Source organism: Nicotiana sylvestris, chromosome 6 (genome assembly GCF_000393655.2).
Source record: "Nicotiana sylvestris chromosome 6, ASM39365v2, whole genome shotgun sequence".
In the NCBI taxonomy this organism is placed as follows: Eukaryota; Viridiplantae; Streptophyta; class Magnoliopsida; order Solanales; family Solanaceae; genus Nicotiana; species Nicotiana sylvestris.
In genome coordinates, this window is record NC_091062.1 from 73080931 (window position 1) to 73104829 (window position 23899).

A 23899-nucleotide genomic window follows, 5' to 3' on the forward strand; every position below is an offset into this window, starting at 1 on the left:
TTGCATTTTCATACTCACTCATGTTCAATCATTTCATATCATATCTCAGTCTATGTTGCTATTTATTGACACATCATATCATTATTTTGGGCTAATTTCATGGCATTGTGAGCCCGAGAGACTGGAGAGATTGAGGATTGAGTGATGCCGAGGGCCTAAGTGTGAGTGATATTATAGGATCGGGATACATACCGCAGCATGTTATAATGATTTATACCTAGATCTAGCTTATTATGGCGCTTGGGCTGAAGGAGCCCCTCTAGAGTCTATACACACCCGTAGTTAGCGGGGCTAATATATATTGGGGATAGATCTTCTTTGGGCATGGATCTTGCCCGAAGCATTTATATTTGGGGATGAATCTTCCCCGTGCTGCATTGGCCTTATACAGTACTGAGTGACTGACTGTCATTTGCTATGTATATATTCGGGATGGATCTTTCCTGAGCTGGATTGGTCATATACAGTACTGAGTGACTAAGCATGTCGAGTGGTTGAGCATGATAAGTGAAAAGTGTGTGACAGTGAGATTGAGTACTCTGAGAGTGTGATTACATGAGTTTATCTCTGAGATACATTGCATTTGACATGCACACTTGGCATACAGGCATAAAGATGCATTTCTCCTCATGTTGTACGGTATCACGACATTCATAACTTCTCACACACATTGATATATAGGCATACAGATGTATTTTCCTCGTGCCATTCAAAAATAAAACATTTACCTATTGAAAGCTTTGGGAAAAACTACAGTTTGCAAACTTACTCATATTTTTGGCGATTTCGGTAAAAGATTTGGTTTTCACTGATATACTTGAAAAGCAGACCTATTTTTCTGCAACTGTGAACGAGCTGAGCATTTTATCTCTGAGTTACTTGTTTTATTGCTTTCATTATGTTGTTATGAATTGTTGTTGGCTATTGGTGTTTGACTCTAACCTATGTTCCAGCTCGTCACTACTTTCAACCTAAGGTTATGTTTGTTACTTATTGAGTACATGGGGTCGGTTGTACTCATACTATACTTCTGCACCTTGCGTGCAGATATTGGATGCTGATGTTGTCGTGTTCGATGGGAGCTGGAACTGAAGACGTACATGCTTTCCAGTTGCATCTGCCTATTGTTCATGGTAGCCTTAGATTCATAAAAATCTATATGTATACTTTGAACCAATGATATATTTATTTCATACTAGCTTCGTAAATTCTAATCTTAGAAGCTCATGATTTTTACTACCAGTCCTTGGAGAATGTGTAAGATTCAGATATTTTTTTTTTACTTAATTATCTTATTAAATTTCATTAGAATTGGATAATTGTTGGCTTACCTAGCGGATTAGGTTAAGTATCATCATGACTAGTAGGATTTTGGGTTGTGACAAGTTGGTATTAGAGCTCTAGGTTCATAGGTTCTACAAGTCATGAGCAAGTGTCTAATAGAGTCTTGTGGATCGGTATGATGACATCCACACCTATCTTCGAGAGGCTACAGTGCATTTAGGAGAAACTTTCTATCTTTCTTTCCTTACCGTGTGGCATTGATTCAGCCTGAAGCGTAGCTCTTTGAATTCCTTCCACGCATTCGTATGCGCATGTGAGCACTCGTATCAGCTGTACATTGACGACTTGTGATTCCATGGAGAAGGTGCAAGATATGATTTCTATGTGCTGGTGATGGGCCATTCTGGAGGACTTGAGGCCGAGTTGTGACCATAACTTGAGCACGAGGATTTTGGCTGTGTGAACATGTGCTTTTGGACTTATATGTCTGGTAGTGTCCCTATTAGTGGAAACTGTGGCTCGATGAGTGGTTGGATGGCTATATGATGAGTATGACATGACTGCGAGATGTGTTCAGAGGATTGAATGTAACGAGAAGAGTTTGCTTGAGATATAAAAAGGACTAACGAGTGCTTGATTCTTTGTCTTGATGTGACGTATAGTCTCGGGTTATGAGTGTATTGAAGGATCTTGTCATGACCCAAACCGATGGGCCGTAACGAATTTCCGAATTCTACCTATCGAACACCCCTAAGCATACGTCCAAGATATAAACATGAAATAAGTGTAGGTCATGCATAACGTCTAGAAATAAACTACTGATTCATATGAACAACATACGTGGGAAGATATGCCCATATATATATGGAATACGGTAGGGCGAGCCGATAAGGCCACACACTATCCAACTATACATGACTATCGACAGACCTCTAATAGAGTGTATAACTGTATAAAGGACGGGATTGGGCCCCGTCATACCCATAATGTATACAAAAGTATCGTACCAAAAATCAATAACAGCTCCGGATCAAATAGAGCACACCAACTCTCGCTGAGCAAGGATCCTAATATGGGGGACTATGAGCCTGTCTACCTGCATCTGAGGCCATGAAACGCAGGGCCCAGGCAATAGGGGCATCAGTACGAATAATGTACCGAGTATGTAAGGAATAAAAAATAGTATATAACATACATGAAAGAAACATGGAGTAAATGGCTCAACCTGTAAGTCTGAATAGCTCTGTGAATCATGTAGCTAGCTCATGGCCCTTTGAATCCCTCTCAATTTTGTGAAGATGAAAACATTGTTAAAGAGAATATGGAAAAATATGAGAAAGAAAAGAATGAGAGGAGTAACAGAGTGCATGTTTACATCCCAAGAGAGGAAAAACGAGAGATTGTATTGAGCGAAGAGAATGAGATGCCACGTGAGAAAAATAGTAAACTTGAGAGAAAAGAAAAGGGAGAAGGCCATGAGATAAAAAAAAAGGTCGTGAGGTAGAGAGAGATAGAGAAACAAGAGGGTTTGAGTAAAGAAAAAGACGAAAACTTTTGTGAGAGAAAAGAGGCATGGGTGCAGAAAAATTTTGTATTATGATAAAAGCCAAAGAGAGTATAAGCAAAAAAAAAATTCTTTAATTCCTAACCCATTAATTATTTATTGTTTTAGTTTTTGTGATTTTGTGCAGCCAAGTATTGAAAACCCTTTTGTAAGGAAAGGTGAGGCGCAAGAGATGGTGGCAAAGGATCCAATTGAATTCTGAGATGAATTAGGCAAAATCAATTTTGTTTGATGGTGAAAGATAAAAGCTAGGCTAATTTCTTTTTTTATTGAATCTTTTGACTATTTTGATTCTTGTTTACTTGTTTATTACATGGAGTTTCCTAAAACATTGTTAAGTTGGAGCCACTGCATAAAAAATATAAGGCGATGATGTTCTATTATGTAAATAGCTCCAAGTATGGTGTGTATAATTGATTTATTCACATTCTTAGGCTTTCTTGAACACCTAAGGTATTTATGAAGGTAATAAACTATACTCTTATTTTTTATATTGGTGGTTTTATTATTTTTGAGGATGATGATATCTTGATACATATCAAGTTCTTAACTGTAATATCTAAATTCAAGTGCAAGAGTTAGTTGTTTTCTTTTGAATTTGAGTATGACAAAAGTGATTATGCATTCGAACTTGGTGAAAAGAGGCGGAGTATTTATGAGGAAAGACCTAAGAATGAGTTAATTGTTGCTACGTCTTTTATTCAAGTGTCTAATGGGTTTTATGTTATAATTTATTGGGATATAATTTTTGCAGTACGATGGAAAATTATTCTTAAAGTCACCCTGTCAATTGTGAACTTATAAAAGTGCTTGATACTAGTGAAGATGAGATGCATGGTTATGGTGACATTAGTGATCAAATACTCTTTCATAAACCTATTTATATGACTTTTTGGGTAATTGTTTAGAATTCATCAATTTGGGATTATTATTGGGGGAGGTTCCAATCATGAGTTTGAATAAAATAAATATTCTACTTTGGCATTTATGAGTTCTTCTAATATTCTCTAGGATTTAAGTGCTATTTGAAAAGCTTACATGCAAAAGAATCTAGATTTGTAATTGATGATGATTGGCTCTACCATAAAAGTGTTCTATTTGATGCATGTTGTATAGATACTTGGACAGAATGGAGGCATGATCAATGTTTTATAGTTTCTTTGTCATGAAGAATCTTGGACTATTTTATTGGCAAAACCAAATTGGAGTTGCAAGCTTCATTGCTTGGTACATCTAAGAGAGATTTTGTTGTACTTATCGAAGTAGGCATAAATTTTATAGGGATGATGATGTTCATATACTTTAAAGAGGTGTAGTTATACATGTTAGGCTTAAAAGGATTAATTGAAGACATTATCATTATCTTGTGTTATTCCTACCATTTTTTCTAATTAGTGGATGTCATTTACTAATGCGTGTCTTCCATTTCTTGCAAGGTCAAAATTCGATTACGAATTTTCTTCAAGACTAGGGGAATGATAGAATCCTAGGAAGCTCAACTCTATTCAAGTACAAGGATGAAGCTTTGAAATCTCTAATAAGGTAATTAAAATGATCTCAAGGTAAAAAGTTGCAAAACAACGTCATTGGACTTCAAGTGCAAATAAAGAAGTTGTTAATTTGGATGAAGCGCTTAATGCTAATGGATATGAATTAGCTGGGTGTTATAATTATTTTATGGCCCAATTTCAATTCCAATAAAAGGTGGATTGAAGCTCAAAACCGGCCTTTGAAGGATGTCCAAACCAGTCCACTTTTGGACCAACTTGGTACCTAAAATGTGTCCAAACATGCCGCCCAAGGAGCACCACATGGAGTCACATTTTTAGCCATGTATTTGAGCTTACTTGCTGCCTAAGAAGCCCTCAAGAGGCGCCCTACATCAAACAAAGAGAGGCTTTTACTTGCCACCCAAGCTTGGAGAGGAAAAGTCAAACTTTCCTTATTCTTTCCCTAATTTGTTATGAAACTATTTCCTAATTAGATATGACATATTTAATGCTTTCTTAGATAGTTAAGGTTATATTTTCCTATGATTATTGGGATTACTTTCCAAGATTGACTTGATTTTTATTTTCTAATCTTTTTTCTTTTCCTATGGTAGTTAGACTTTTTGTCCAAAGTAGTGTAGGACTTCATTTCCTTGTTTTATGCATAATTTCGTGACCCTCTATACCTATATAAATGATGTCTTCTTTGTATACATACTTATATTATTATAAACTATTATCAATAAAAATTGTGAGATTCTTCTTTAACTTTTGTGTTCAACCTTCAAGACTCGACTTAAGGTGGTAAGATTAAACTCTTTTCGAAATCTTAGATCACTACTAGGTATTCAATAAAGGAGATAAATTTTAATTTATTATTGTTCTTGTTATTATAAAGGGTCGGGTTTTACAATCTATTTTTGTCATTAATTCTCTATCAAATGTGATTAGTTCTTCCTTGGCTAATTGTTATTGTTAGGATTCGAGTCAAGAATAGACCTCTTGAATTCAAAAAACTCTTTTTTGAATTCACTCTATCTTTAATTCTTGTCTTCTTTTTCGTTTTTTAATATTTTCTTCTAACTTCCACATGTTTTTTGATTTTTTTTTCTTTAATAATTTTTGGACCCTTAACGAGTTTTTATCAGAGTGAGAGATTTTTCTCCCTATAAAACGAGTTACACGTGATTTGATAGCTACATTGTTTTACTAATTCAGGTCGACTAGGATCCCAATCTTCAAACCAATATATTTGTTCGTCAATCCACTTCACTTATTTTTTGAACAAGCTACTGTTTTTTGAGCTTATATTTAAAAGATTAAAATAATTTTTGTTACCACTTAAAAATACCAGGAAATTATGTCGGAGTGAAATTTTTAGAACTATTATTTAAGGTTTGATCCCGTTAAGAAAATTTTAGAAAATAACCCCGTTACCCGAATTTTGAAGCACGTTACCAGAATTTTTCCATGTAAAACTTTTTAAGGGTTTATCTTGTGGAAAATCCTAGTGATCATCGTATAATTATTTTTAGCGATTGTCATATTTTTGCTAATTCTAGTGATCATCATATGAAATTTTCTGGCGACTGTTATATTTTTGCAAATTTTGGTAATCGTCATATATGACAGTGATCATATTTTGTGTCAAATCCTAATGATCGCCATATAAAAATTTTTGACGATTGCCATATTTTTGTGGCATATGCTGATGGTCACCATATCAAAACATGTGGCGATTGCCGGAAGCACTTCCCAAAATTCAAATAGAGGTTATTATTCGATTTTTTTTTCCGAGGTCAAAAAATTAACATTGACATGAAAATATCCTTTATGACATTTTCCCTAAAACTAATTATTTATTAGCCGCTAAACACCATCATTCTCTTTCTCTAAATACGCTAAACTAAATCTTACCACATACATAAACCTTTTGCCCTTTTAGTAAATGAAAATAGGATTAATAGCCTGTTTGGCCAAGCTTCTTTTTGGCCAAAAGTGCTTTTTTTGGACAAAAGCACTTTTGGCCAAAAATTGAGGTGTTTGGTCAAGCTTTTGAAAGGAAAAAAGTGCTTTTTGAGGAGAAGCAGAAGCAGTTTTGGAAAAGCAAAAAAAGTAGCTTCTCTCCAAAAGCACTTTTTTGAGAAGCACTTTTGAGAAAAATACACTTAGAAACAGTTTTTTAAAGGAATTTTTACCTCCTATAGCAAATATTAACACCTTATTTATTTTAAATAAATACCATTTAAAAAAATTATATTCTATAGATACCTTTTCAGATTTATAGCAAGATATTTAATTTTGGTTTCCTCCTAGCCCTAAGTCACTAAATACGTTAATCAGTTACACTTTTTTCTTTCTCTCTCTACTTTGATACATCTCATTCTCCCAAAATTTCGTAGACCTCTTCCTCTAATATCAACTCTCTCTTCTCACAAAGTTTCGTGGATCTCTTCCTCTAATTACTCTTTCTTTTTTCCAATATTCTCATCTTTGATCAAAGAAAGAAGATATGAAGAAGAACAGTGCATACGAGAATTCATGGGCTGATCAGTGGGACTACAATAATACAGAACCATATTCCAAAAACACCAAAAAAAGTAATTCCGGTGGCGGCGGAGTACCTCGTCAATATCTCTTTTAGCAGCAGCCATGGTTGAAACTTAACACGACGGCTATTTCTGCTCGACAGTATATTAAACAAATTCTTTCCTAACTCAAACGACACAAAAGCATCAATAGCACCATATTCAACTTGTTCATAGCACAAATCCTCTGCATTCCAACTCAAAGTATTATTCAATTGCTTCTCCATAACTTTCCCAAGTACTTCTTTCGCCATTCTCTTCAAATCTATTTTTCCATAGATTTCTTCGAATACCCATTTTCACTCCCGGCTTCCGGTGAACGGCGGATTCGCCGGAAATTAGGGTTTGTTCTTGAACAAAGACGATGGAGTTTGGGGCTGAGCAACTTAATTTTCTGTTAATATATTTCAATGTATTTTCATGTATTCATTGTCTTTTTTTTTCATTGTAATTCAATGTATCTCGTTGTATTCCATGTATTTTATTTTATTCACTATCTTTTTTTCTCATTGTATTTCAATGTATTCTATGTATTTCATTGTATTCACTGTCTCGCTATATGCCATGAATGTATTCATAATTTTTTTTAATTAATATAATTTATGTATTTAGATGTATTATATAATTTCTCTGAAGATTGCTATGTTTTTGGCGTATTTTTCGGTTGAGAATCTTTTTTATAACTGAAAATACAAAATTTGTGTGTTATAATTGAGTTTGTTGAGTTATATTAGGAGTCTATTATGTTAATTGATTCACTTTCCGTTTTTAAAACAGTGTAATTCCCTATTTCACGCCGTGAATACAGTCGAATACAATAATCTGTCCAGCTGTAATCCCATTTTCACTCCATGAATACAGTCGAATACACTCGAATACAACAACTGATTAGTTGGACTTCCCTGATTCACGCCTATTTTTGCTACTGTATTCATGAATACAATAGCTTAAATACATCAAATACATCTTATAACCACAGAAAATGTATCTATAATCCGTAATATAGCAGATGGTATCTATAGATGGCTAATTACTACTAAAAGATAGTGCTTTATGAAAAATTCTCCTTTTAAAGCTTGGCCAAACACTAATTACTGTTCAAAAATGCTTTTCAAACTAATTAGTCAAACACAAACTGCTTCTCACCAAAAGTACTTTTGAGAAAAGCACTTTTGAAAAAAAACACTTCTCAGAATAAGCTGATTTTTGCAGCTTGGCTAAACGGGCTATAAATTACATACATATACCTTTTTCCCTTCTAGAATTAAATTCGTCATTTTCTTCGCCAATAAATAAAGGTAAAAATTGCACGGGGCACCTATTTGGTCGCTCCCATTTAACATATACCCATTTTTTAAAAACTTTTAACTTGTACCCACTTTTTAAATAACTTCAGCCTCCTTTCTCCTCCTCCCCCTCCTCCTTCTTCTTCTTCTTCTTCTTCTTCTTCTTCTTCTTCTTCTCCTCCTCCCCCTTTCTTCTTCTTCTTCTTCTTCTTCTTCTTCTTCTTCTTCTTCTTCTTCTTCTCCTTCTTCTCCTTCTTCTCCTTCTTCTGCTCCCTCCTTCTACTGTTGTTGGTGCTGCTCTCTTACTACTATGGCTTTTGCGAGTCTGAATTTTGTAACAACTAAAGATAATTATTTGAATCCCTTCCTATTTTTCCTTCACAAGATAGACGAATCGGGATCACGACTCGAATAATGGTGTTGACTACGCAACAACAGGAGCTGTAGCTGCATTTGTTGTAAAATAAACAAACTATATTTTCTGATCGAAGCACAATTGTTATTATCGCATTACCAGTGCCATCTACATTCCCGTGAGATATGTTATGGCATGAAAAGTTGATTATTAATAGACAAAATTTTAATAAAAGTTTTAGTAAACAAAACAATTACTATGTAAATGACTTGATAGTTCGGACAAAAACTTCAGCTCTAGAGCTGAAATTAGCCAGTTACAAAACAAAATCTTCAGCTCTTCGCCAGTTACAAAAAAAAAACTTTTAGAGCTGAAGTTCGCCAGTTACAAAACAAAAACTTCGTCAGTTACAAAACAAAAACTTCAGCTGAACTTCAGGCCCGACTACTAGAATGCTGAAGTTTTGCGTGATTGTCTTTGCTATTTAAGCCTCGTATGCTGAAGTTATGCGAAAAAGCGAATAAGCTTCCAATTTTTTTTTTTTATAAAGCACGCACAAGTTAACACCCCACAGAGTAGAGATGCAAATGGCCCTAAATAAAGGCGGATCCTCTTTGGCTCTTCTTTTCCATTCGTTTTGTAGTCCTTAATTTATCGAACTCGCAGAGCAGCTGAGAAAGGGCGCAGCGGTTTCCTTTTTCTCCTTCGATTATAATCGAAATTGAATTCACCCTTTTCGTTACTTGTTGTCTCTCTCTCTTCCTCTCTCCCACAGACAGTGGAGTGACATGGCGGATGCTTACTGGAGGTACACCAGCGGTGGGCAGCAGGCGGCGACCCTTCCTCCTCAACTCGTCGCAAAACGTCCTCGCACCGAATATGGTATCTTAATCAACTCCCGCTCTCTTTTTGTGTCTAAATAATTCGAGATCTCTGCATATTTTTTCTCAACTTAGGGTTTGTAAAAGCTAGGGTTTATTCATTTACTACCTTTTTCAGTCAAGAACTTTACCTTTGTGGCTTTTCATGTGTTTGAGGAGATAGTTATGGTAGGAATTGGAAGAATACTCACCAAAATGTCCTGGGTATTGCTGAAGTAAGAGTAGGAAATAAAAAAAAAGGTACTTTTAGTATTTTGTTATTGGTATCGCTAAAGGGGAAAATGACCAAAAAATGTGATAGCTATGGCCTATGTTAGTTATCGGAAGCGTACTTGCCAAAAGTGATTTTAGTTGTTGCAAGTAAGAGGAGGAAATAGGAAATCCAGTATTTGCTTATAGTCCATCTAAAGTGTAAAATGGCAAAAAGATCGACAGTTATGATAGGGATTAGAACAATACTCAAGAGTTCATTGGTATTGCTGGAGTAATAGGAGGAAATAAAAATTGTAGAATCTGGTTATAGGCCCCTCTAAAGCGGAAAATGGTCAGAAGATTGACGGGTAAATTAGGGGTTGGAAGAATCTTAGTATGAAGGAGAGTTGGTATTGCTTGCTATAAAAAATTTCCCCTTAGGGGAAAAAAGGTTAGAGAGATTGGCAACACAAGTCATAAATTGTGGTATTGTTAATGGACAAGAATAGGAAACACGTGATATTATAGTGGAGCCCGGACATAGGGATAAAATTGGAGAGGTAAAACAAGTTGGAATATGATTATCTCATTAAGACTTATATGTGAATAAGACAATCAATGTTATAATACTTATTCTAGAAATACAATTAGATACAGAAACTGGAACTAAATTTTGAGAAGATATGGACACATTGGTCTAAGAGTTTCTAGGGGACCAACATATTTTTATTAGGAAAGATCTGAATAGTCAGACTGATTCGGCCAAGTACACAAGGAATGTGGTTTGGTACCAGAAATGATGAAACAAAGACTATACTATAGGTGAAAGACTATACTAGAGGTTGCTTTAAATTATGATTTACTTGTAGCTACACATATCTGAAAGAGAGAAAATCTCACCTAATAATACTTAGGAGTGGGATAATCATAGTTAAACAAACTTTATCCTTTTCCGAAGACGTGATAGAACAACATATAGGGATTGTGATATTGTACCAAGAGAAGCTATGGCGGCCTATCATAAACTGGTGGTGTTGGATGTAAAGCAAAAAAGAAGAGTTAGAAAGTTGATGAGTTGTAACAACTGAGATTTCGGTGGTGGGAACTAAAAGGCATAAACTAGTTAGCATTTCAAGAAAAACGATAGAGGAAAAACCGTATGGGAATGGAGACATCATGTGGAAGTAAATGTCAAGTTGCATTAAGAAAGTAGCAAGTGAAGTGTTAGGAGTGTCTAAACGCGCAAGACCTCGACCACAAGATGTGGGTGGTGGAATGCGGAGGTGCAAAGAGCTACTAAAATAAAACGAGAGTTCAGCTGGAAGTTACCAAAAACACAACTTGGAAAAGCCTTTGAAAAGTATAAAAGAGCTAAGAGGAAAGCTAAAAAGTCCATTACCAAAGCTTGAGAAGAAGGGCTAGCTTGCTTGTAACAAAAGTTAGGGATTAAAAAATGGGAGAAACAAATGTATAAACCAGACACCCGAGAGAGAAGAGCATAAGGACTTAAGCCAGTTGAAGTGTACTAAAGACGACTCTAAAAAAATGTTGTTTGGAGATAATGAGATCACAAAGAGAGATAGAGAGGCTATTTCAATCAATTGCTCTTGAATCACTAGGATAACTTTATCAATCTCAATACATATTTTTCCAATAGAAACTTTAGCTAAACTTGTAGAATTAGGCAAGTAGAAGTAAATAATACCGTGAAAATATGCAGATTAGATAAGTATGTAGTCCATATTTGAAGTGTATTGCATTTGTTTCGAGGTGGTAGGATGTTCCATGAGCGGAGAAAGAGTACATTGATTCCAATATGTAAAACAAAGGAGATATTCAAAGTTGTGCAAACTATTGTGGCTATGAGCAATGCAATAATAATTTAGGAAAGAGTAACAATTTACCTTATCAAAAAAAAAAATTTTTTTTAGGAAAGAGTAATAAGACGTAGCCTTGGGGCACTACAAGAGTGATAGAGAACCAATTCGATTTATGCCTAAAGGATGCACCGGTTTGTAGGACCTATCTAAGAATTTCTAGTGCTAGAGAAACTAAGTTTTATAATATTGGACGGATATCGGTTTGAATGAACTACGTGAACAGTAATGATTCATATAGCCAATCCCAACTTGCTTAAGATTTATGCGTAATCATGTTGTATTTATATAGATAAAAAGTACGGAAGTGCAATGATATTATTGGCTTGGTTGTGTTAGCCCACAGATGTTGGTACTAAAGATTCATAAATTGTAACTCTGCATGACCACAAATTGCTTTCACCTAACTAGACCTTTAACTCTTTTCTCGAGGGAAACTAGGATAAAAATCGTGTCAAGTAGCTGGCTTGGTTTCTATTTTGTTATCTTTTGCGCATGCTGATAGTTGTTGCACTTCAATTAGCTTCATTTTACTATTCTTTGCTTGTTTGTTTGTGGTCATATATTACCCGAAAAAAGATTATTTCTTTGACACATAATTTAGTGCTTGTTTCTCTCTTTCTGTAATTAATTTCTTTTGGTGTTGCCCTTTGTAGATGTTCCAAGTGGTCCCGAGTTTCCTGGCTATTATGGCCGTGATGATGAAAGGGGAATGCCTCGTGTCATTAGAGACACAGATCCTATAGAAGCATCCTATGAGCGCTACCTCCGTAGTGGGGTAATTCATTTTTATTTTCTTTTGAGCGTGTTTCCTTGATACTGTATAGGTCTAATGTATTGGTAAAATTTCCAGCAAATTTCCTCCCATGTTGCCAGTGAGTCTGCAAGATCCATAAATAGTGGAATTAGTGGCCATCCTATTGAAGATCCACGTGTTATGGGGATTGGGGGACCCGACCCGCTGGCTTTAAAAAGCAGAAATGTTGGAATGGTAGGTGGCAGACCAGAAATTTCCCTTCCTCCGGATGCTAGCAGTACATTGTTTGTAGAGGGTTTGCCTGCGGATTGTACAAGAAGAGAGGTGTCACGTATCCTTGTGTGGTCTGCTTCCCTGTTTTATTGTTATACGTCCCATTCTACTTTTCTCCTTGACTTTTGTTTGCAGATATATTTCGCCCTTTTGTAGGTTACAAAGAAGTAAGGCTGGTACCAAAAGGATCGCGACATGTAAGGATACCTTTTGCATCTTATCTTACTTCAACAACAACAACAATTACGCCTCATTCCCAAACAAGTTGGGGTCGGCAATATGAATCCACATGCATCTTATCTTACTTCGTCCAAAAAAAAAAAAACTTTTACATCTAGCAAGGCCTAGTTCTGTCTACTATTACTTTGAAATTCACTGCACTATCGACTTATGCAGCTCGGAGGCGATCCTTTGATTCTTTGCTTTGTTGATTTCGTGACTCCACTTCATGCAGCTGCTGCAATGGATGCCTTGCAAGGTGAGCTTGATGCACCCTTTTATTTTGACATACCCATCTGTAGTCTTATCTCGTGACTGCTAGTAATACAGTTAGCCTTCATATTCTTTCACCTTTTGGAAGCCTGTAGAAACAATTATAAGAATACCTTTTGCATCTTATCTTACTTCAACAACAACAACTATGCCTCAGTCCCAAACAAATTGGGGTTGGGGTTGGCGATATGAATCCTCATGCATCTTATCTTACTTCGTCCAAAAAAACAGAAGAACAGAAACCTTCTGCATCTATCAAGACCTAGTTCTGTTACTATTACTTTGAAATCCGCTGCGCTATCAACTTATGCAGCCCTGTAGAAGCAACTATAAGAATGAGGTTTTCAAAGTTTAAACAAGAGCAAAAACAAATATTTTTTGCTTCTAAGTTGCAATATTAATATCACCTACAATTCTTGGTGGATCAGATTAGTTAAACTTGAGACCAGGAAGAATAGTTTCCGTTTGCAGGCTTGTCAGTCAGCTCACATTCTTGATTGTTGTGTGGTCTTGCATTTTGTATTCCTTAAGAAATGAGGAAGTTAGCCCAAGTGTTGACATCTCCTTGATGGCCTGCTAGGCTTTTGCCTTCTTTATTAAACTGAGTCCGTTTCCTCCTTTTCAGCCACTGTATACTCTGTTTTGCATCAGCTTTTACTATGCGTACACCAGCCCAAGCCCCTAGTGCATTTCTCACTTCAGAGATCCAACTACAATCAGCAAATAGATGATAGCTTGTTTCAATACTATCTGCTTCACAGAAGCACCGTTTGTCACTATCCATTGGGTGTATTCAGTCTGTACGTCCTCTCCTTAGTAAGTAGCATCTTGATTTGCTAGCTACACTATCATCCGCTGTTTTTGGCTGCATAACTGAACTCCATAATAAATCAGCTTCCTTCATTCTTGTAATAGTTCCCAGCATAGCTAAATAGCTACTTGTCACTGAGTAATATCCTTTAGCAGTCAGGCTGTATGTTCCATTTTGGTACCACTCTTGCATCTGACCCTTCAGAGAGTTTAGTTTTTTCCATTACCAGCAACAATCTTGTGGTGGTATGTGACTCCAAATATCCCCTTTTGCTTTCATATAAACCTGATTTACTTATTTTACCCATAGGACATCTTTCTTTTCTGTCAATTGCCATAATATTTTTGCCATTGATGCTACATTCCATTTCCTGCAATTTTTTATGTTCGAACCCCCAAATTTCTTAGGGACACAGACTCTTTGTCCCATGATACCAGTGCAACTTTCCTCTTCTCTTCAGAGCTCCCCCATAAGTACTATCTACATTTTCTGTCCACCTCTTTCTATACACTGAGGAAGGATGAATACAGCTCCCCAAAAGTTGTATATAGAGAAAAGCACTGTATTGATAATTTGTAGTCTTCCAGCATAGGATAAGTGCTTGGAGTATGCTTCATTAATTCTGACTGAACTTTTCAACTAGTGTAATCAAGTGTAGTAGCTGTTCTTATCAATTTAATATCTGATGTGTGGGCCATCGGCTCACATGATATTAACTCTTTTTACTTTTTGTTGTCAGAGCTCTTGATAAAAACTTTTCCATGTATTCTTTAGAGCTGACATGGGTACCTCATTTTGAGTGCTGGTTGTAGAGAATCCTCATTTTTCATCAGATAAACAAAATGCTAAATACTGTGATTATTCTAAAATTTTTAAGGTGGAGCAGAGTCGGAGAGTTTGTAGCTCTGTAAATTACCGTACTTCTTAATTATCTTATGGTGCTGTTTCTGGACAAAGACCTAGTGCTTATGGATTAGTGTATAAACAGTGTCAGCGCTTCACCAATTGTCAACTTTGGTGGAAGAATGCAACTTTAACTATCATTTTCTAATATTACGAAGTCTAATGGCTAACTGATAAAAGGTAAAGAAAGATCATGATCCCGTGCTGAAGGATCTGACATAATATTGGCTGGCGGATATGGGTTCCATTTGATGTATGGCTTTGCCCTTCTGCTCTAGGCTTTTTCTCCTTTGGCGTTCTTGAGGATTCATATGGTGGGTCACAACTATTTTGGGATTGAGTTAATTGACTGATCGTTTGCACTTTTGGCATTCCCTTTAGGCACCATTGATTATGCATAGCTTGTCATTGTAAGGCCTTTTGGTTTATTACAGACCCAATTTCTGGCTCGTCAACTATTCTTTGATTTTGCCAAAAGTCAAAAGAGTTAATGGTGCTATAGAATTCTAATTAAGATGAGTTATTGTGCAGTGGGTTGTAATTTAGTTATTGGCTTGTGGAATTATCCTCCAAACCAGTTGCCATGAAATCAATAATTTTCTGGAACTGAAAAGAGAAAATAAGGGGAAAAGATGGTGATTTTTGGCGAGCCTTAAAGTTTAAGTCTGATTCTATCTACCCAAAGTAAACGCATTAGCAATGATTGAAATTGGCACTGCTTGCTTAATAATTTGGGGAATGTTATAGGAGATAACATAAACTCCAAATTTTGACTCCTCTGAGGACCAAGACTTTATTTATGCATTCTGTTAACTTTTAACTTCTTATTTACAAAAAAAAAATCAAATTTTTTGAGTCTTTTGGTAAGAGATAATTTTAATGGGTGACAGCTTGTAGATGGTTTGTGCGAAGAAGCCATTTTATATACGTTGAGTCACTCAGTGTGATGATCCTTTAGGTAAATGTTATATGCACTGAACAAGATTAGTTTATCTCGGCGTTGCTGTCTCCGAGGCTCAATCTTAGGACTTAGGCTTACTCCTCCCTCCCCTACCACCTCTTCTGTAGCCCTTTCATCTTATTTCATGTTGTGAATTGCATGTTAAGATCTTTGCCTTGGCAATTTAAGGGGCACTAAACTTTCATAAAAGTTGAAGGACGTTTGCAGACTGCACTATTGTGCAGCTCTGCATGTGCCTTTGACTCTGCCATAGTCTGCTGAATACCTGTTGCGTCAGTTGGTTGCATAACAAAACTTTTTCTGCTTGATAGCAACTCCATGTCCAATTGTTGGGCAATGTATGCACATCACATTTTTGCTGGTGTATATTTGAGTCGTCAGTGAAAGAGAAATTTGTTGCGCTGGTGAGGTAGTAAAACTAAATCTTGCAGGTTATAAATTCGACGAGCATGACCGTGATTCGGTCAGCTTAAGGATGCAATATGCTCGCAATCCTGGTGCGAGGTCAGGTGGTGGGAATCGCGGAAAACGTTAAAACTATGCCTCTTTACAGGTGACATGCTAGACTTCCATGCGCTTGACCCTTTATTATCGATGGCCATAACATATGCTAGAAATTCATAGATCAAACTAAATTGTGGAACTATACTTCTGTGTAGGACTTGCCCAAGTTTGGAGATTTATGATACTTAGAGACGTTATGCCGGCTTTGCAGTTTCGTGCGCGGCGTGTTTCTCTGATCGGGGGCTTTCGTTAGGACCAGCTTTAAATTACTACTGGGTTTTCTTTATCCGGGGGAGGAAGTGATAGTTGCGATAAGGCGTTTAGCTTTCGTTTCAAATTCTATTTTCTGCCTCGACTTTACTGGACCCGCTTTGTTAAATTTCATATCTGGACAGACAAGAGATGATATTGCTTGAATCTTGCGTTTAGGATGTTACAATGTACGTGTAATGTTAAGTGGAGTTGCTGCATAGCAGTTCTAAAAGTTGGTTGTTCGATCATGCCATGAATTGTTTGAATTCATTTTTAAATTCACTAAGGCCTCATTTGTTTGCACTTAATGGAGGTCTGAATCTTAATCATTTAGATCTCAGATATTAAGTGCGTTTGTTTTTAAAGTCTGAATCTTAATTATTCAGATCTTAATCATTAAGTGTTTTTTTTTTACTTCACAACCACTTAATGGGTTTGAATAGGTCTGTATGATAAAATCTATAACAAAGACTTAATTTCATTAAAATGCTATCACATATTCATTATCAACTGCCGCCACCGCCTACCATTATCAACTGCCACCATGCCACCACCACCACCACCATACTCAACCACCATCACCACCCCACCACTACCACCTCCACCACCACACCACCATCATCCTCGATCATAGCCGCCACTATTATCAACCATCACCACCCACTATCCCCACCACACCGACCACCATCATTCTCACCCACAATCAACACTCATCCACCTCAACTACCACAACTGACTATCTCATCACCATCAATAACCACAACCGACACTAGCCATCATTATATCATCCCACCATCCACCCACCCACCACCTTTCTCAGTCACAACTACTACCACCACCTGCCATTATTAACTATCACCACCCACCACCACCATCCTCAATCATAATTGCCACCGCTACCAATCACTACTAGCTACTAGTATGAACCACTATCATCAACCAAAACTACCACCAACCACCGCCTCTAATTGGCATTCACTCGTTAGCCATCACCACCAACTATCATATTTTAAATAACTATATATTTTATTGACAGAACATTAGATTAATTAGTATTTCATTTGAATTTTATGTTTATTAATTTCAAATAAAGATAAATTTTATACATTCAGATGTTAAAAATCAAACAGTCTTAATTATTTATATTCAGATCTTAATATATTCAGATTCAGATGTTCTTAATCTTAATACACCTTGATATTTAGATGTGTATTCAGATTCAGACGTTTTAAGCGTAAAAAAACAAATGAGGCCTAAAACACTTTATGATTTAGTAGACATTGCAGGGTGTTGTATGATGGGCATTAACATCTGCTCTGTTCATGAAAGAGCTGGGAGGCTTTTCGTGTCAATTTTGTTGTTTGTTGCTATCATTTAGGCGTGGAGACTTTTAAGGTTGATGAGACAAAGAAAATCCAATACTTGTCCTTCTCCAAGTAAAACTTTTCTGACAGGTACTAGAGGAACTATTTCTATTATTTTTTTTGGGTTTTGGAGGGGGGGGGGGGGCACTGGTGGTAAGGGTTTATTTGGACTCTATGAAAGCATTTACAATTGTACTTCTAGAGTCCCATGTTACTTCAATGTGTGTATTCCATCCTTTTGTGGTTGGTATACGACTCTGACGGCAAATTCTAAAAAAAAATAAAAATACGACTCTGAGGGCAAAAAAGTAGTCGACTTTCCTAGTATTTTCATCTATGCATACCATCAACTATCACTGTGATTGCTGTTTGTTTATTTTCTTCATTCTTGGAATTTGCAAAGTTTAATCTAACTTCATTGTTAACGGTTGATGTACTTGGTTATGTGGCTCAAGTTGAGTTATTTTATGTTGATTCATCACATGGTTAAAAGTCTGCGCGGCATGCTCATTCTATTACAAAGCAATGGACTGCCTTTATTTTTGATAAATCTTTATATTTACTTGTATCATATCAAAGCATGATCGTCTGTGATGTTATATATTGTCAAACTTTCACCACCAAAGGATGTGGTGCAGCGGATGAAGCTGTTCTTCCCTTAACCAGAGGTCTTGAGTTCGATCTCTGGACATCGAAAAATCCTTGGTAGGAAGTGTTTCCCCCCGAATGAGACCCTAGGAACTGTCAAACTTCCCGCAATATTTTGACTAATGAATGAATTTTTGCTGTAAAGCCTGGAGCTGGGAACTCACTGTGAATGAAATACTTTACAAAAAGAAAATACATCGGCAGATGACTTTGGACGATAAGGACTGTAAAAAGCGTACTCCATGAAGGTTTTAGAGCCATTATCTGGTTGTCTATCATGTGCTCAGATTTTTTGTGTTGTTCTTTCGTCATTTATATTTCCTTTTTATTTTTGGAAAATCCAAATAAATTATGAAAAATAAAAGGAAACGAGGAAAGCATCACCCAGCAATAACTACATATTTTTATTTATTTATTAAAGAACTGTTAAAGACGGCTAAAGTATTTTCTTAATAGCAAATTCTGGAGTGGTTAATGTGTAAATAGTCGAACAGTTTTCAAAATGCATAATCGCACTTTGACTAGTTAAATAAAAATATTTTAATCTTGCGTAATATGAGAAGTGAGGGTCATGACGCTCTTTTTCAATCGAGTTGTGTGGAACCGTCTAAAAGCACGTCAATGTATATTGTTACCTGCTAATTCCGATGGGCTAATGTCTTAAAATTAAGGGTTTATTACGTATATACGCCATTTTAAGGGTTTTTCCCCTATGTCTAAAGTAGTGGGTTCGGCTGAAACTGTTGGAACAGGCTAAATTAACACAAGATCAATCAATTATTATTTTTGTTTTAAAAAAACTGATACTGACGCCTGATTTCTTGTTGATGGTCTAGAAGAGAGCTAGTGAATCCCATCCATGGCAGAGTTACAAGAAGATTTTGCTGATCTGTTTATGCGACTCACATATCGACTGCTGGTAAGCTTCACTTGGTTTTAGTCCTGCATTGCTTCTCATATAATTTCTTTTTCCATTCTTTAAGTATTTGTTAATTTGAGGACAACAATTTTTTTTGTGACGAAAGTGAAGTTCTTCAAAAGTTATCTTTCTCGAATTCAACCAAGCAAAGAGTCCCAAAATACCTTTGTTTTTTGGTTGGAAAAATCAAGTGATTTTACATGTTTGCATAGGAATTTATGCATGTTACTACTTAGGAGGTTCTGGTTGGTGAATGATTAGAAGCTTATTAAATATCTAGCTACCTAACTTGAGTTGAGAGAAGCCATATGCACACAAGTGGCAGCAGAATGTGATTAAAATTGCTGCCTTCTTAAAGAAAAAAGGTACTATTGTTTTGACCTTGTTGCTCTATGCACGTAGAACTGCAGATGTTTTTAGCTTTTGGCTGGATAATATTTTTCCTCAAGAAAGATGTCGTGGCCTGACAGTTTCGTTATTCAGGTACCAGCATGCATTTAGCTTTTGTAATGATTATATGAGACTTTTCGATTGAACTCACTGGCGGAGCCAAGGCTTATACAACAAATAACAACAACAACAATCCAATATAATCCCACTTAGTGGGATCTGGGGAGAGTAATGTGTACGCAGACCTTACCCCTACCCTGGGGTAGAGAGACTGTTTTCAAATAGATCCCCGACATCCTTCCCTCCAAGAACTTCTCACCTTGCTCTTGGGGAAACTCGAACTCACAACCTCTTGGTTGGAAGTGGAGGTTGCTTACCATCCGAGCAACCCCTCTTGTAAGAAGTATTAAAATGTCACACATGGATTGGCAATTCTTGAAACCCTTTGCCACTTCACTAGACTTTTCCTTACACCAAGGGGATCACCAACTTATATATAACGAAAAAAATTGTTTTGCGTTAATAGTAGAATATAATTTTTCAACTAAGGAGATTCAATTTCTTCCACCTAGCTCCGCCATTGGGTTGAAGTGTCCATGGAGGACCATATAATGATGTATGGATTTGGTTTAGAATGATTAGTTGGTCACATGATTAACATTTTAGGTGCAGGGTCATGTAAAAGAGAAGGGAGGGTGGCCTAATGCGGACACATGAGTTGTTCCTCATAGCCTTTAATTACAGCTTTGCATACTACATTTTCTCTGGTTAAGCAATTTTGGTTACAATTGCATTGTACCCTGTGGCTGGTCCTTCTGTTGCCACTGCCAATGTAGTAGCTGATTGTAATTTATGTGTTCATCCTTGTAATGAACAACTTTACAATGCCAAATTAAAGACAAATTTTCATAAAGCACTATCTTTTAATAGTAATTAGCTATCTATAAATACTATTTGCTATATTACGGATTATAGATACATTTTCTGTGGTTATAAGATATATTTGATGTATTTAAGCTATTGTATTCATGAATACAGTAGTAAAAATAGGCGTGAATCAGGGAAGTCCAGCTAATCAGTTGTTGTATTCGAGTGTATTTGACTGTATTCATGGAGTGAAATATGAGATTACAGTTGGACAGATTATTGTATTCGACTATATTCACGGCGTGAAATAGGTAATTACACTGTTTTAAAAACGGAAAGTGAATCAATTAACATAATAAACTCCTAATATAACTCAACAAATTCAATTATAACACAATTTTTGTATTTTCAGTTATAAAAAAGATTCTCAACCGAAAAATACGCTAAAAACATAGCAATCTTCAGAGAAATTATATAATACATCTGCATACACAAATTATATTAATTAAAAAAAACATATGAATACATTCATGGCATATAGCGAGATAGTGAATACAATAAAATACATAAAATACAATGTGATACATTGAAAAACAATGAAAAAAAAAGATAGCGAATACAATGAAATACATGGAATACAACGAGATATATTGAATTACAATGAAAAAAAAGACAATGAATACAATGAAATACATGAAAATACATTGAAATATATTAACAGAAAATCAAGTTGCTCAGCCCCAAACTCCGTTGTCTTTGTTCAAGAACAAACCTTAAATTCCGGCGAATCCGCCGTTCATCGAAAACCGGTAGTGAAAACGCGCCGCATTTGTGGAAATTTCAACAGATATCTAGAAGAGAACATTGATTGTAAATAGTTACTGAGTTTCTTTAGACGTCCCCAAATGAAATGTTATGTGGATCAACAAAAACAGGGAAAAAGATATTTTCTTTCTTAAATACAAAGGATATGCCAAGAAAACTAACCTACCCTACAAACAACGCATAATTAACACTTTTCATTAGGGGATGCTCTCAAACATGACACCCTTGAGATCCAGAAAGCCTAAAGTTCATACAATTCATTGGTACTTACATAAAAATTGAAAGTGCTTTTGTTTCTGAGAGACTAGGGACTGTTCCTGAATTTTTCAGTTGAGAAGATGCCGTTAGAAGGAGGAGGAGAGCAGAAATTTTAATGGTATGGGGGAAGAGAATGAGATGTATCAAAGTAGAGAGAGAAAGAAAATAGTGTAACGAAATAACGTATTTAATGGCTTAGGGCTAGGAAGTAACCAAAATTAAATATTTTACTATAAACCTTAAAAAATATCTATAGAATATAAGTTTTTTAAATGATATTTATTTAAAATAAATAAGTTGTTAACCTTTGCTATAGGAGGTAAACATTTTCTCAAGTCTCATGGATGAAACTCTGTCCGTCCATAAAGCTGGCCTATGTGCAATCTGACGCTTTCTCTATAGCATTTTGATAATTTACGCGTAACATATCTTATGATATATAAAGTAAGGGGTACGTGTATATAATCGAGACTAAAAGTTCCTCTACATGTGCTATTGTCAAGATTCATTAATGCATCATAAATTAGGGTTACACAAAACTTAAGGACAAATAACAACAATGTATTTGCATCGCATGTTCGAGTTAGTCAAAAAGTTGCTTATTTGACCATTGCAATATTTTGTTTTAACAAACAAGAACTAGATCTTAGTCTTTTGCAACTAATCAAGTTCTGACTCGTACCATCATATTATAATTTAGTTTCTAATGTCATCCCTCCCCTGCCTTCTTTTCATGAAGAGCAGATAATATTTTTTTCATAGTCGCAAACCATCTAAAGCTGATGTGATAGTGATCCTTTATGCATAAAATCATTTCTTTCTTTCTTTCGCCAAATATACAATGCTACAAAATATTGAAGAGTTTATTAAAAAGAAAAACAGTCATGTGAAAAATTCAACCTAGTTTAATTTACAAACATTACTGGAGACTTGTTTCAGACATGCCATAAAGTGAAAAGTTAATCATGGGGAAGTTTAGCTTGTAAGTTGTATTTGTTAATTCATTTCAGAAGGCTATTTTAGTGCGTTTATCTCTTGTTGTAGGTAAGAATTAGCTAATTTTAGTTAAGAATTTGAACTGTTCTATTCAACAATGACAAAGAAATTCTTCCTTGAGTACGTGTGTAATGTGGCGAACGAGAGAAGTCGAAACCAGTTTTGTCCCACATCGACAAATAAAGAGGATGGAGGCTGAAGAAGGTAGTATAAGAATGGGCCAAGTAGGAAGAAGAAACATTCTTACCTGGACGGGGTCAATGGGAGATCAAGAAGGCCCATGGCCTAGGCTGGTGTCCTCCTTTACACTTTGGAGGGGTACCCGCCTAAGGTCAGCCCAAGTGGTCGAGCCTATATCATAATTTGTTGTAGCGGGGGCCTGTGTTCGCGCGGCCCCTACCCAATTCTAGTTCAACCATTTTAGGCCCAGTTATTTGCGGCACCAAATAAATTTTGAACTCCAATTATTTGACTTCAGAAAATATGTAGAAGAATGAGTACTTCGACATCATTTAATCTATTTCCGTACGTTGCTTAGCTTAAGTAGAAAGTGTGAATACAACTAAAAATATACCTATAATTCTTAAATTCCTTTTTCAAATGTTGATCTTTTTGTTAAACTAATTAAATAAGGAGATTTTAGGTAAATTTTAACCAACGATAATTTACCCCGGATCTAAGATAGAAGATGAGAACGATAATTTACCCCGGATCTAAGATAGAAGATGAGAGCAAGCATAGCACCGATCTTTAGCAAGGTAGAACCCTATACATTTGATATGATAAGACTAACAATATATATTGATGATTTGAGCTTCCTTTGCTTCTTTCTCCTTCGTGATTGTTTATCATAAGACTAACAATATATATTGATGATTTGAGCTTCCTTTGCTTCTTTCTCCTTCGTGATTGTTTATCGTGAAAATGGTAATAACAATTAAATTTGTTTATGGGACTCTAAAAATACGTGATCTATTTTTATGCTAGTTTGCTAAGCAGCTAGTGCCCAGCGTACGAGATCTAAAGACGAAATGGAGTTAAGGAGGGAGCTACAATCGAACCGGTAGGCTAGCTACTCGGGGCCTGAGGCTCGCCGATTCTGGGCCTCGAAGGTCGATCCCGGGCTCGATTACGAGCTAACAAAGGCGGCCGCTACATGACT

At 36.0% G+C, this 23899-nt stretch overlaps 1 protein-coding gene, 1 non-coding gene and 1 pseudogene across 8 annotated transcripts; all 3 read left to right on the forward strand.

Annotated features, from left to right (window-relative positions):
- Window positions 1-9144: 9144 nt before the first annotated feature.
- Window positions 9145-20704, forward strand: LOC104225820 (RNA-binding protein 2-like). 7 transcript variants are annotated; one of them, XR_011400598.1, is made up of 8 exons: window positions 9147-9449; window positions 12174-12295; window positions 12371-12605; window positions 12683-12744; window positions 12944-13025; window positions 19322-19401; window positions 19804-19884; window positions 20458-20704. XR_011400598.1 is itself a non-coding variant. In XM_009777689.2 (7 exons), the coding sequence occupies exons 1-6, from the start codon at window positions 9356-9358 to the stop codon at window positions 16247-16249; spliced, it is 699 nt and encodes a 232-aa protein (XP_009775991.1). In that variant the 5' UTR covers window positions 9145-9355; the 3' UTR covers window positions 16250-16267; window positions 16374-16718. The 7 variants fall into 7 exon arrangements, 3 of the variants coding, with proteins under 3 accessions (XP_009775991.1, XP_009776011.1, XP_009776019.1); XM_009777689.2 differs by lacking the exons at window positions 19322-19401; window positions 19804-19884; window positions 20458-20704 and adding exons at window positions 16146-16267; window positions 16374-16718 and having other exon boundaries at window positions 9145-9449; XR_011400596.1 differs by having other exon boundaries at window positions 9146-9449; window positions 19319-19401; window positions 19804-20704.
- On the forward strand, window positions 14478-14644 carry LOC138872301 (U2 spliceosomal RNA; annotated as a pseudogene).
- A 2272-nt stretch (window positions 20705-22976) lies between the features above and the next one.
- On the forward strand, window positions 22977-23137 carry LOC138872274 (U1 spliceosomal RNA). Its single transcript, XR_011400741.1, has one exon. It is a non-coding gene; the product is annotated as a U1 spliceosomal RNA (small nuclear RNA).
- The last annotated feature ends 762 nt before the right edge of the window (window positions 23138-23899 follow it).

Coding starts and splice junctions, on each gene's coding strand:
- LOC104225820 (XM_009777689.2), top strand. CDS start 9,356: ATGGCGGATGCTTACTGGAGGTACACCAGCGGTGGGCAGCAGGCGGCG. Junction 12,296..12,370: donor AGCGCTACCTCCGTAGTGGG/GTAATTCATTTT, acceptor TAAAATTTCCAG/CAAATTTCCTCCCATGTTGC. Junction 12,606..12,682: donor TACAAGAAGAGAGGTGTCAC/GTATCCTTGTGT, acceptor TTTTGTTTGCAG/ATATATTTCGCCCTTTTGTA.